Here is a 12,244-nt window from a genome sequence, read left to right on the forward strand (position 1 = left end):
ATTATATTTGAACTTACTACCTACAGAAACTCGGACCAATTGTGCTAAAGCTTATTTATTAGCAGCTATTCTAATAGCCTAAAAAATCATACCGAAAATGCAGCAAAGAACAAGCTACGGTCTTAAGTTTAAAAAAAAACGTACCTAAATTACGATAAACTTAATTACGATAAGCATCATTGCCTTATGCTTGTTAATGAAGCTTAGCTTGGAGTTCTATCCTAAATACCTGGTTCCAGTTAACGTTCCGAGTTCCGGCCTACATCCCGTGTTCCGGATTTAATGTCGAGTTCCGTCCTGTAGTCCGGACTGTGCCGCATTAGCGATTGCCGAGTCTTAACCTTTGACCGGCAGAACCAGTTTAACTTGAATAATTAACTAGTAGCGTCCATAATCGTATTACAGGTTACAAACAAACTTGCATCGGTTTCCCGCCATTTTACGTACACATTAGAATTTGTAATCAAGAATATTTTAAATATAGTAATTAAGCGAAATCATAAGAAAAACTATTATAATGGCTGGGAATAAAGATTCTTAACGATTATTTATGAAACATTTTTAAACTCGTTGTATTCAATTTTTAACAGTCAAAATAAACACACTTTTTTCTTTATTTCGCAAGACTTACGAGTTTCATCAGGAATTCAACCTCCTGACCATTAATTAAATACGTCCATTGTATTTTAGGGTGTGATCAAATAGGCTAGAAGCGACAGGATCGGGCGGTGACCTTGGACCACCATTACGAGCAATTGCAATTCTGGCTTCCGTGTCATCTCCGTGCGTGTACTATTCATGTACAATCCACAACAATCGCGGTGGGAGCCGAATACTATACTAGGTTACTTGTACCCATAAACATTACTTTCATCTATTAAAACATTTTATTGATTTACTCTCATAGGGAAGTAATCGAAATACTGAAAGTAGGCGTTTTTCTTCAAAGAATATGTTTTTACCTATTTAAAAAACACTGAATTTTATAAGTTTTATCCCTGTTCCGAGAATTGAAAAAACCTGCAATTTAAATTTGAAATGACGAGTGAAGCATGTAATAGCACACATTATATAGTTCGTACCGTCGACAGCGCTGACTGTACTTTTGATTTGTTCTTAACGATAACGCTAAATCATAATGAATCAACAGAACCGGTCTATATATATAGAGAGGTCAATTCTTTACGATTTTAGTTGTGTTACGACTGTGCAGGGAGCTGTCAGTTATGGTACAGGTTACAGTGAATGAGGGGACATTAGAGGGAGAGGTGATTCACAATGAGTACGGCGGGAAGTTCTACAGCTTCAAGGGCATTCCCTACGCCCAGCCCCCCGTGGGAGAGCTGAGGTTCAGGGTAAGTCTATTAGTATTCTGGCTAGTACAATATCCAATCATAATGAATAGTATTATAGCAACTACTACATTATATTTATTTATAGACTAAGTAAACACGAATCACCACTTATCATAAGATTACAAAACTGTTAGTGTCCAAAGTCCACAGGAAGTTTGTAAGATAAACAATCAAATAGGACTGACTGCCTGGTATCATAAAATTTTGAGATTTATTATCATTATCAACAAAAATTAAGTAGTTATTTTCAGGATTTAAAAAACAAAAAACTAATATAACTAAATAATTAGAATTATTACTAGTTTTTATAGCGTCATCAACTACTAGACAATGGCGGTTCAAATGTAATATTTTTCTAATTTAATTTCCTCTACTCATTGAATAATTCACATAACTCATTGAACGATAACTTTAAAATAATATAATTCTGTAATAAAACCACTTAAATTTTATCTGGATAGTTCTGATTTTGTTAATTTATTTATGTAGATTGAATATAATAATGTTGTGTTATTTAAATGTTAAATGCCTAAAACTTTTATGTAGTGTAAAATCAATAGATATTGTGTATAAATAAAATAAATAAAAATATGTAATGAAATAAGTACACTACAGTTTGTTGTAATAGAGTTTCTATTCTATTATATTGTAGAATGGTTTATACGTATTATTTTATTCTGGCAGGCTCCTCAACCACCGCAGCCATGGGCCGGAGTGCGAGACGCGACAAAGCTGGGCAACGAGTGTTATCATTACGATCCATTCTTCGGCACACCGACGCAGGGCAGCGAGGACTGTCTCTACCTTAACGTGTATTCCCCCGAGGTATCCCCTCCTAACTCCCTGCCCGTAATGGTGTGGATACACGGCGGAGGCTTTATTGGCGGGAGCGGCTCCGATGACTTGTATGGGCCGGAATTCTTAGTGAGACATGACGTCATCTTGGTCACATTTAACTATCGGCTCGAGGTTCTCGGCTTCCTCTGCCTCGACACGGCGGAGGTGCCCGGCAATGCGGGCATGAAGGACCAGGTGGCGGCGCTCAGATGGGTGCAGGCAAACATCGCTAGCTTTGGAGGAGATCCTAACAATGTTACCATCTTCGGAGAGAGCGCTGGAGGAGCGAGCGTTTCTTTTCACCTTTTGTCGCCCATGAGCAAAGGGTTATTCAAGAGAGCTATATCACAGAGTGGCAACTCAGCCTGTCCCTGGGCGGCAACCTCTATGATAAAAGAAAGATCACTGCAACTGGCTAGAGACATGGGGTGGAATTCCAAGGATGAGAGGGAGGCGTACGAATTTTTAAAATCACAGCCTGTGGAAGCGCTAGTCGACAGACGCGTTAAACTGACGTATGCGGAAGACAATAAAGAGGCAGCACTTATATTCTTCAATATTGTTGAAGAAAAACAATTCGGTGACAATGAACGATTCATGCCCGGCGCCCCCATTGATCTACTACGGGCCGGCATACACGAGGGAGTGGAAGTTATCAACGGCTACACAGAGGATGAGGGAGTTTTGATGTTATCCGTCGGACTCGACATTCAAAAAGTACTCGCACAAGCTAACAGATATCCTGAGTATTTCACACCTTTACCAGCAATCAACGGTTGTAAAATAGCCGATCAAATAGAAATAGGAAAAATGATAAAAGAGTATTATTTTAAGGATGAAGAGATTTCCCTCAGTAACGTAGATCGTTTGTATGCGTTCCTCGGCGCCGATAGCTTTATATATCCTGCAATTTTATGGCAAAAGCTTTGTGCAAAAAAGGGTAGCAATAAGAATTATCTGTACAAATTTACTTGCAAATCTGAAAAAAATATCTTGAAACACTTACTGGGTGTGGCACACGTGGTGGGCGATAAGACTGTGGTCTGCCACGCGGACGACCTGCCTTACCTCTTCCCGATGAAAATATTCACACAAAATAGTCTAAAACTGGATACCAACTCTAAAATATACAAGATGATTGATCAAACAACAAAGCTTTGGACGAATTTTGCTAAATATGGGTAAGAAATCTTTTAACATTAACTGTACAATATTCACTGTCGTTTAACCCTGACCTCTATCATCTTATTTACAAAGGTTTTTTAAAATTCGTGACTTAGTTACATCTTAGTTTTCGCAAGCATCCTTAGCAACTGTCATGGTTAAACAATATTGCTCACTTTATACTTGTTTGAAAATCAAATAGTTAAATTTTATATTAAGTTTAAGTTTATACTTTTACACAGTATCAAACGAACATAACACCTGGTAAGATATGTGGTAGAAAGACCTCTTAAAGGCCGTAGAACAAGGTTTGGTTGATTTGGTTGATGGGTCAAATACATTACAATGTCTGCTACTTATTGTATTCACTGAACTATAAAATTTCATTTCACTTCTGTCCTTTTTAGCAACCCAACCCCCGATGCGAGTTTGGGCGCGATCTGGAAGCCATACACGTTGGAGAGTCAAGACTTCTTCGACATTGGAGAGAATCTGGTGTCCGGCACCGCGCCTAATAACGATGAGATAGAATTCTGGGAACACGTCTATGAGAAGTATTGTTCAAAATACGCTCCGTGATCAAAAACAAATTGCTCATATACGTAAACATTTATCTAACGATCTACGATTATGTAATAAACCATAAAGAAAAAACGTTAACCTCTTAATAATGTTATATTTAATAATATTACCTTGTTATGCTTATTTTATAGTATTAAGTAATAAGAAAATTCAATGAAAATGTTTCGCTTTATAACTTGTACTTCATTGAGATTTTGTAATAAAAAGTTAAAAAGCTAAATATCTACATTTATTAAAACCATGCGTGTATGTATGGACAACTTCATGAGACTTTCACAGCATGTGGAAAAGTAACTAGTCGATATTCCTGAAGCGGAATAATAACGAGTTTGTTAGAAGTTGTACAAACTTGGCTGCGAACGCGGCGGTTTTGTACAACTTCATCGGAAGCGGAGAGCGGAGAGCGGAGAGCGCCCTCTGCCGACTGAAAACGTTCAGTAGTTTAAAGTTACTTGTAGTAATAGTAATGTGTGATATAAATGAAATTGCTATCAAATGTGTTACTTAAAGGCGTAGGCTTTGATGATCTGAGCTGGTGCTTTTAATAATACACGCAGCGTAATTTCTAGAGCCCATGCTATTCACAGCGTTTTCATTATCACATTTAATAAAGCGATTTAATAATTTTGTAAGCTTAGAAATTTGCCTTTTTACATGTATGAAATCTGCATGTAAAAATGTTGTTCAATAGTGTCAACTAAGTGACACTCATACCTGCGAGCTGCAAGTGCCCACGTGGGGGTGCGGAGGGGGGAGGCTGTCACTGTCGACGTTAAAATGCGCTGTTTTAAATGCTCCTAAACTTTACAAGAAGCCCCTTTGAACATTGCTCCTTCATATTATATTTTCAACACCTTAATATATTTTCGAAGCGAAATTTATAATAACTTTTAAATATGGTTGGCAGTAATAAGACAGTGCGTATGGTTTACAATATGTTTACGCTTTTGCATGTGATGTAACATTTTAAAAACAGTCGAAATTAATTTTATCTTTTGGTAGATCGAAGGTTTAATCCAATATAGCTGTCCGAAGGTCGTAATTTCCCGCCTCATACAAAATTAACCTTCGAAAATTGCCTGTAAATTGCCACTTACATAAATTGAATTTAACAAAGTCCCTCATCTATACAACATAAATATCTTAGTATAATTGTCTCTCACTGTAACTGGACTATCAATAATATTATGTGTAATTATTTAACCTTGGCTTGCCTTCAGTACAAATTAAACAGTATCGTATAAAAGGCAAATTACTCTTATGCAGCCTTAACCTTTGACCTGACAGACTTTAAACTATGCCACGTATGCAATTGCTTTACTAAATATTTTGTTGGACATAAACAATGGTCTTAATACACTTATACACTGCCGGTGAAATGTTACTGCGCACAAAGTTATCTTAAAAAGTAGAACATTGTAATAATTTTTACAATAATACAATTATTAATTAACTAGTAGTATACTATAATGTGCGGGTTGGTTGACTTCACATATATCTTTTTCTTCGCCGATATGTGCAGGTTGCATCACGATGTTTTCCTTCATCGTAAGAACGTCGGGTAACTTATGTACATATGAAAATTCGAACATCACTTCGGTACATGGCGGCGCACTGGGCCAGCGTAATTGACTATGGCCTAGTCACCCTAACTTAGGGTAGGCTCCGAGCCCCTCGGTGGTGACGTATAGTGAGCTGGTGATGATGATGATACTATAATGCATTCAAACCATAACTTTATAATCAATTACAGACACTGGTTTCTGTTATCTAACAATAAGTTCCTAAAACATAGTTTTGTAGCATTTTTATGTGTGCTTTACATCATTTCTTAATCTTCGAGGTTTAAAGGATAATCTCGTTTTATTAAAAAAAAAAAAACTTTAACAAATCTTTCTTGACGAGAAAAAATTAGCATACGTTTCAAGTTTCCCGTCTGTGTGTGACAGGCACACCATAATCCCGCTACTCGCAGGCCTTTTACAAAATAATTACTTTGTTCTTTCGTTTTAAGACGTTTTCTCTGAAATTTTAATTTATCAAAGTAACGAAATCAAACTTTTCTTTTTATAATTATTGAAAAAACTTCGCCCTACAAACACTTTTTTTATTGTTCTGTGTAAATTAGTGTCAAATGTGTACGTACCTTTGGGCTAGAGAACCCCAATTCGCAATTTGTTTCCCCCAATAAAATAACGTCTTAAAATTGCTTACTAATGGGTTCTTTCGTTGTAATCAATTTTTGTTTTTGTGATTGTCAATTATGGAGAAAATTATTTTTTTACCGAAATGTTGTTAGTTTTTCTTCCAAGTGCAAGCAATGTATGTAATGCATCATGTACGAGTATGTATCATAATTGCAGACACACATTCTACGGACATAATCTCGTTTACTCCACTAATTTTTAATCGACATCAAAAATATTAGGTTCTCAATTCGTTTGTACGTTTTTTTTTGTGTCACTTGTAGTACATGTTAATATCTGATCATCGTTATATTACACTTCACATCGGAAAACAGCGAGACGAGATCTCGATGAACTTATTAAACCATACACATTGTTATTGAAAAAACTAAATTCGTAATAGTATTATAAGTTAGTTATTACTATGTAGATGTGAATTAATATTTGCAAAGAAAAGATTGTGTTGAAAATGAATCAAAGACCTCACTAGTTCTTACAATATATTTAAAAATACGTTAAAATCAAATACAAAACTAAACAAATATCTAAGAAGTAATAAAAACAATTCAAACTGTTAAAGGCAATATAAAATGCAGAATTATTATTAAAATAAATAGTAAATAATAACAAAATATAATATGGTTACATTATTTTTGTTCTGTTTCATCTGCATCGCCAGTCAGCTCTAGAATTTCTTCATTTGTCTTTTGTTTATCTTCTTGATCGTTCTCAGGGACATCTTTACTTTCCTCGACAACTTTACCTTCATCTTCACCCTTATCTCCCTCACCCGATTCTCTGGCTTCAGCTATGGTTATCTTAGAAAGTAATGACTTTTGTCGATCTTCAGAGAATTTCTGTTTAGAACTTAGTGCCATCTGTGAGTACGCCAAGTCTTTCATAATAGATTTTTGAATTTCTAATTTACTCTTCATCAATTGTTTTTCGATATCATCAGTCTCCTCGTTCAGTTCGCTGTGCACAGATTCCACAGTCTTAGTTGAGCGAGACGACGATATTAAGGACGGGCTGCTTCCTTTCATAACTACATGCTCATCTGACACCGCAGGTAACACTTTCAAACTGGGTATAGTTTTAATGCTACCTAAAGAGGACCTTGACACAGCGATTGAGGGCAAACTCTCCTTCGCACTTTCGATCGTGTCTTTTGATGATGGCAGTATTAAAGTAGATCCCATTGATTTTTTAGAACTGGGCTTGGGAATGAAACCTAAATCCCCTTCTTCATATATTCTTCCAACGGAAGCCAAAGTGTCCTCCGATTCAGCTTTTTCTATTTCCTTATACTGGGTTATTATTCCGAGCAAACGGGAAAGTAACATTTCGCGATCCATTACGTTTCGAGTGTTATCTATCGAGGACCACTGGTCTAGTTTCAACGCCGCCTGCACAGCTGTGGCCGCTTCCTGTAAGATTTTCTTCAACTTTGCATTTTCTTTGTTTACTTTAGAAAACTCGACGGTGTGTTGATTCTGATCGGTAGTTTTCGCATGATAGTTTTGTTCCAAAATTCGTACTTGCAAACACAAATTTTCGTTTTCTCTTGTTAATTTCTGAATTTTAGCTTGTAGCACCTCAGTGTCATAGTTTCTCTTCTCTGAAAGGGCCTTTTCTTTTTTTAGGCTTTGAAAAGCTGTTGTTAATTGATTGATTACCTTTTGCTGCACGATGCTTTTGTTGATTGCCTTATCTCTTTCTTCCTCGGCTAATTCCATGGAAATGCGCGCAGTTCGTTCGCTTTCCCTGTATTTTTCATTTTGTTCAGCCAGCTTAGACTGAGTAGACAGAATGCTATCGAGCTCATTGTTTATCGCTATATTTTCTCTGATAACTCGATGTGTTGAAGCAGCGATTCTTAATTCGGTTGCGTCTTGAAAGTCTTGAGCTAGCCGCAAAAGACTGGCCTCCATCTCTTTTTTTAGTTTGTCTTTGCCAATGACAAATTTCTTTTCGGTTTCATAAATAACTCTCTTGTACTTCATTTCTTGATCTGTAAAGTCTTGCTCCTGTTTTTCAAATTTTCTCATGAGATCATCTCTGATAGCTCGAAATTCTTCCAAAGTATTCAACTTTCCTGTCATCAATTTGTTCTCCGATGTTAACTGGTCCTTCATTTGTATAAAGTTTTTATCTAGTTCTGCCACAGTTTCTTTGAACTTAGCAGTTTCTATTGCCCTCGTATCCTCGATATCTTTGAGTGTTTCTTTCAATTCATTGTTTTCCTCATTTTTGGCTTGAAGATTCTTTTTAAGAAAAGCGATGATGTCGGCTCGCTCCTCGTCCATCTTATTGTAAGCTTTCTGCAGGTCTTCATTTTGCTCTTCATAGTCGGCAACAGCAGCCCTAAGCCTCGCAAGCTTTCGATTACAATCGGCTAGTTCTTGTTCCAAAAACGTTCTCTCCACCTCCGTAAACGCCCCAGCCAAGTGATCGTCTTTCTTACCTTTATCTTTTTTAGGCGGCATGATTGATAAATGCAGTTATGAAAAAATAAAGCAGTAATAAAATTATGTGTTTTAGGTATTGTATTAAAAAACGGTTGCCTAGCAACTTGTGCTTGAGTTTTAGTAAAAACTCTATCGCTGCTATATTTTTGTTACCGGCCTTCGACAAAATGAAATGAAAACTAAAGAGTTGCTACTTCGTGTTAAAATATAATCTTACTTATTATCTTCTCTAGTAATATTATAATTTCGAGTGGTTAGATTGATCAGTGGATTTAAGAATGCATCTCCAGAACGGCTCAACAGATTTCGATGAAATTTGGGACAGATCTAGATAGATATATTTATTTAGATAGATAGTCTGCATGAAAACATAGACTATGTAAGTGCTTAGTAAGTTTTAAAAAGCTAGTATTTAATAAAACAAAGCCACAACCCCCTAAGGTATTCTCAAAATGGTTTACATTATGAAAGCATGCTTTAACATTGTATAAGTAATATCCCTTGGATGAGAGCGTCTCCGTCTCCGGGGGCTCACCCTGCCGTTGGGGATGGCGGGGGGAGTGGAGTGTACCCGGCGCCGCTACGTCATGCACCCCTAAATAATCCGTATAGGGTAATTTAAACATCGCCGCCGACGGCAAAGTGATGTGCTAACGAAAACCTTCAAAATTAAGTAAACCTCCAACTCTCAATGATTTTATATTTTTTTAGTTTCTATTTAGTTGCATTTTTTTAAAGTTCGTTGTGACATACAGGTTGGTGAGTTCTCTAGACACTTTTGTTAGTCGTTTGTGAGTTATCTGGGCAACACTGGAGTGTAAATAAAACAGCAATCTCAATTATAAAACCAAACGTTTATTGGCGATATATCTATGGAACGAACATCGGATAACAACCGCTCCGACATCTCATCACCTTCATACGTAATAATAACTAATAAATAATAACTCTTTTTATCTTCTGTTTAAATAATAAAAACATTAAAAAATATATCTAAACTAAAGACAACAAAAATGACTAGAAACAAATTATATCCAAACAAAATTCCCATATAGATAAGATAATGTAAATATTTGAGAAGGGTTTGTTGGACAAAGTGACCGTAATCATGTTCCAACATAATGTTACATTATTTCCAGAGATACCGTGTCAATATAATTAAAACAAAATGGCAGTTTTAGAGCGGTGCGTTTCATAAATTAAACAATTTCTGAAGCCTTTGAACAATAAGTAAATAGAATATAAACATTAATCAAATAAATTAGTTTAAATATTCTACTTAGACGCTAAGTCTAGACGTGGAAATGTTTCTGCTTCAACTATTTCACATGACGTCTGACTTAACTCAAGCATATCATGTTTATGTAATCAACTAAAACATTTATCTGGCTGTTCATTTACATATGTAAATATAAAATTATATAAATTATCTATAATTTAAGTACAATGAGTATCACAATCGTATTCCCAACTTGCCTCATTTCCAATCACTTAACATTATCACTTAATCATTCAAACGATCTCGTTTATAATTTACTATAATCACTGCATTGCAAATATTTGTCTTCTATAATAGAATTTCTACGCAAAAAAAGCTAGAACGTGTTAAATGTTAAACTTGGTTAGTGATAATAAAAATGGCAAGCAGACTTAGGATCATACTCCTTTCTGTGTCCTCGCGGCACAGAAACTAATACCTAATACTTGGTTTACATTGTGCCAATAATGTTGGTCAGCAGCGCTTAATTGTTACGCTTAATGTTGAATACTGGAATAATATAAATAGTAACTGACGCCAGTGAGCTCAAACAGTCCATGCCAGGTCAGTAGAGTAGAGTACTACTGTCCAACTTTACTGGAAAAACGTAGCATAGTATAGCATAGTAGTTACATGGACAATGTTTTTTTTACATTTGCAAACAAAAAAACATTTAAAGACAATTTTCCCTTAAACAATCTACATTACAATTGCCATCAAATTTAATTAACTTAAAATAATTCGCAGACTTATAATTATTGCACTGCCCGAACATGTCAGTCTTCTAAGTACAAAAACAAATATGTATGGAAATGTACAGTGCGAGTGAGACAACTATATTATAATATTTGGAGATGACTAGACTACGACACAGAAAAATATGTATTTTGTTATGTGCCTCTATGAATAATGGAAATCTTTGATAAGTCTATTTGCGATATGAAATACAATTATCACGAGTTGATATTGGTCCTTATACTCGACTACGTATGTTCTAACTATCAGCGGCTTCTGCGAGGGAGCGACCTCAGCGGCAATAACGGCTCGTGTTCAATTGAATCAATAACATTAGAGTAAATGTTTGCTTTACAATTAAATATCTACAAATATATTGATAATTCTTACCACCTCAACCTTGGATTGTTTATAACAGTAGTGAAGGAAGGTTTTGAATAAGTACGGACGATGACGGAGTGCAGAGCGGGCGCAGCTCTACGCCGCGAGCTCGTACCTGTCCGCGAGGCGGTTGCTGTCGGGCGAGTCGTCCGCAAACTTTATATCGCTAGAAGAATCCGACGTCTCGTCCGCAAACTTCAAGTCGATGACGTCCGACCTTTTTAACGTGTCGTCCTTCTCTCGTGTCGTGTCGTAGACGCGCTTAAGCGTGGACGAGTTGTCGTAGTCGTGTCGCGTCTCTCTCCGGTGCACTCTGACGGGCGACATGTTGAGGGTCAAATCCTTCATCGGTATGGAGACGGGGCTCTCCTCCTTCCTCCTCTTGCTCCTGTTGTTGAGTTGGGGCGAGTGCTGCAGGTCGCTGACGCTAAAGTTGAGGGGGTGTATGAGGCCGCCTCTGTCCATCACTTTCTTGAAGGACTTGATGGAGTCGTCGGAGCGGTTGCGGCGCGTGTCGGCGCGCAGCGAGCCTCCGCACTCCTCCGGGGACTCTCTGTTGCTGCCCGGGTCCGGACGTAACTCCACGGGGATAACCTCCTGTTGAGAAAAAAAAACTAAATTAGTTAACTATAATTTTACCAAAAAATATATGATAAGGATCCCCTAGCCACAATCATAAGAACATCCTGGCTTCATGAATAATAGTAGAATGAATATTACCTCATATTTGATAGGCTTATTCTCGTCAATCTCTTTGATGATATCGCCGTCCTCTATCGGCGGGATCCACACTAAAAAAGCGGGATCCATTCCTAAGTAGGAGCCTGGCACAGAACCTGCAACGATTAGTAACCATCCGTTCATTTGTAATACACATCGCTTAGCGAGTAGTAGTATCATACAAAATAATTCAGATGAGGGAAGTGTGAGTACCTGCGTTGTTGACCTCGTAGTCGTAGTAGTCTATCTCCATCTCGGGGTGCGAGGTGAGGCTGAGGTCGGACTTGAGCAGCTTGCGGTTGCACGACTCTTTGGTGTGCTTGGGGTTGTCCCGGATCCTGGCGGCAGACACGCCGCTCAGTGCCGGCGAGTACCAGCCCTGGCACAAACATCAATGTCAACTATGCTGTTTAACATATCACTATGAAAATTGTAATAGTTATTCCTACGTTAGTGAGTGTGGCGGCGGAGGTGGAGGACGAGGCCCTGCTCGCGCTCCTGTCCCTCTCCCATGCGCTGTTTCTGTCCTTGTCCGCGGTGCTCTCCTCCCGCCCGCTG

General features: G+C 37.4%; 3 protein-coding genes across 3 annotated transcripts; 1 reads left to right on the forward strand and 2 right to left on the reverse strand.

Annotated features, from left to right (window-relative positions):
• Positions 1-1,208: 1,208 nt before the first annotated feature.
• Positions 1,209-4,071, forward strand: LOC106109896 (cholinesterase 1-like). The gene is made up of 3 exons (XM_013291541.1): positions 1,209-1,355; positions 2,040-3,373; positions 3,764-4,071. Exons 1-3 carry the CDS (start codon positions 1,227-1,229, stop codon positions 3,933-3,935), a joined length of 1,635 nt encoding a protein of 544 aa, XP_013146995.1. The 5' UTR covers positions 1,209-1,226; the 3' UTR covers positions 3,936-4,071.
• A 2,560-nt stretch (positions 4,072-6,631) lies between these two features.
• LOC106109895 (uncharacterized protein C9orf117 homolog) lies at positions 6,632-8,707 on the reverse strand. Its single transcript, XM_013291539.1, has one exon. It carries the CDS (start codon positions 8,608-8,610, stop codon positions 6,772-6,774), a length of 1,839 nt encoding a protein of 612 aa, XP_013146993.1. The 5' UTR covers positions 8,611-8,707; the 3' UTR covers positions 6,632-6,771.
• An 879-nt stretch (positions 8,708-9,586) lies between these two features.
• On the reverse strand, positions 9,587-12,238 carry LOC106109900. Its single transcript, XM_013291549.1, has 4 exons — positions 12,136-12,238; positions 11,900-12,065; positions 11,687-11,802; positions 9,587-11,563 (listed from the first exon to the last, which is right to left on the reverse strand). Exons 2-4 carry the CDS (start codon positions 11,937-11,939, stop codon positions 11,063-11,065), a joined length of 657 nt encoding a protein of 218 aa, XP_013147003.1. The 5' UTR covers positions 11,940-12,065; positions 12,136-12,238; the 3' UTR covers positions 9,587-11,062.
• Between the last annotated feature and the right edge of the window lie 6 nt (positions 12,239-12,244).

Source organism: Papilio polytes, unplaced genomic scaffold, assembly GCF_000836215.1.
Source record: "Papilio polytes unplaced genomic scaffold, Ppol_1.0 DF821044.1, whole genome shotgun sequence".
NCBI lineage: Eukaryota > Metazoa > Arthropoda > Insecta > Lepidoptera > Papilionidae > Papilio > Papilio polytes.

Coding starts and splice junctions, on each gene's coding strand:
- LOC106109900 (XM_013291549.1), bottom strand. CDS start 11,939: ATGGAGATAGACTACTACGACTACGAGGTCAACAACGCAG. Junction 11,803..11,899: donor CTACGAGGTCAACAACGCAG/GTACTCACACTT, acceptor TAATCGTTGCAG/GTTCTGTGCCAGGCTCCTAC. Junction 11,564..11,686: donor ATAAGCCTATCAAATATGAG/GTAATATTCATT, acceptor TTTTCTCAACAG/GAGGTTATCCCCGTGGAGTT.
- LOC106109895 (XM_013291539.1), bottom strand. CDS start 8,610: ATGCCGCCTAAAAAAGATAAAGGTAAGAAAGACGATCACTTGGCTGGG.
- LOC106109896 (XM_013291541.1), top strand. CDS start 1,227: ATGGTACAGGTTACAGTGAATGAGGGGACATTAGAGGGAGAGGTGATT. Junction 1,356..2,039: donor TGGGAGAGCTGAGGTTCAGG/GTAAGTCTATTA, acceptor TTATTCTGGCAG/GCTCCTCAACCACCGCAGCC. Junction 3,374..3,763: donor ACGAATTTTGCTAAATATGG/GTAAGAAATCTT, acceptor TGTCCTTTTTAG/CAACCCAACCCCCGATGCGA.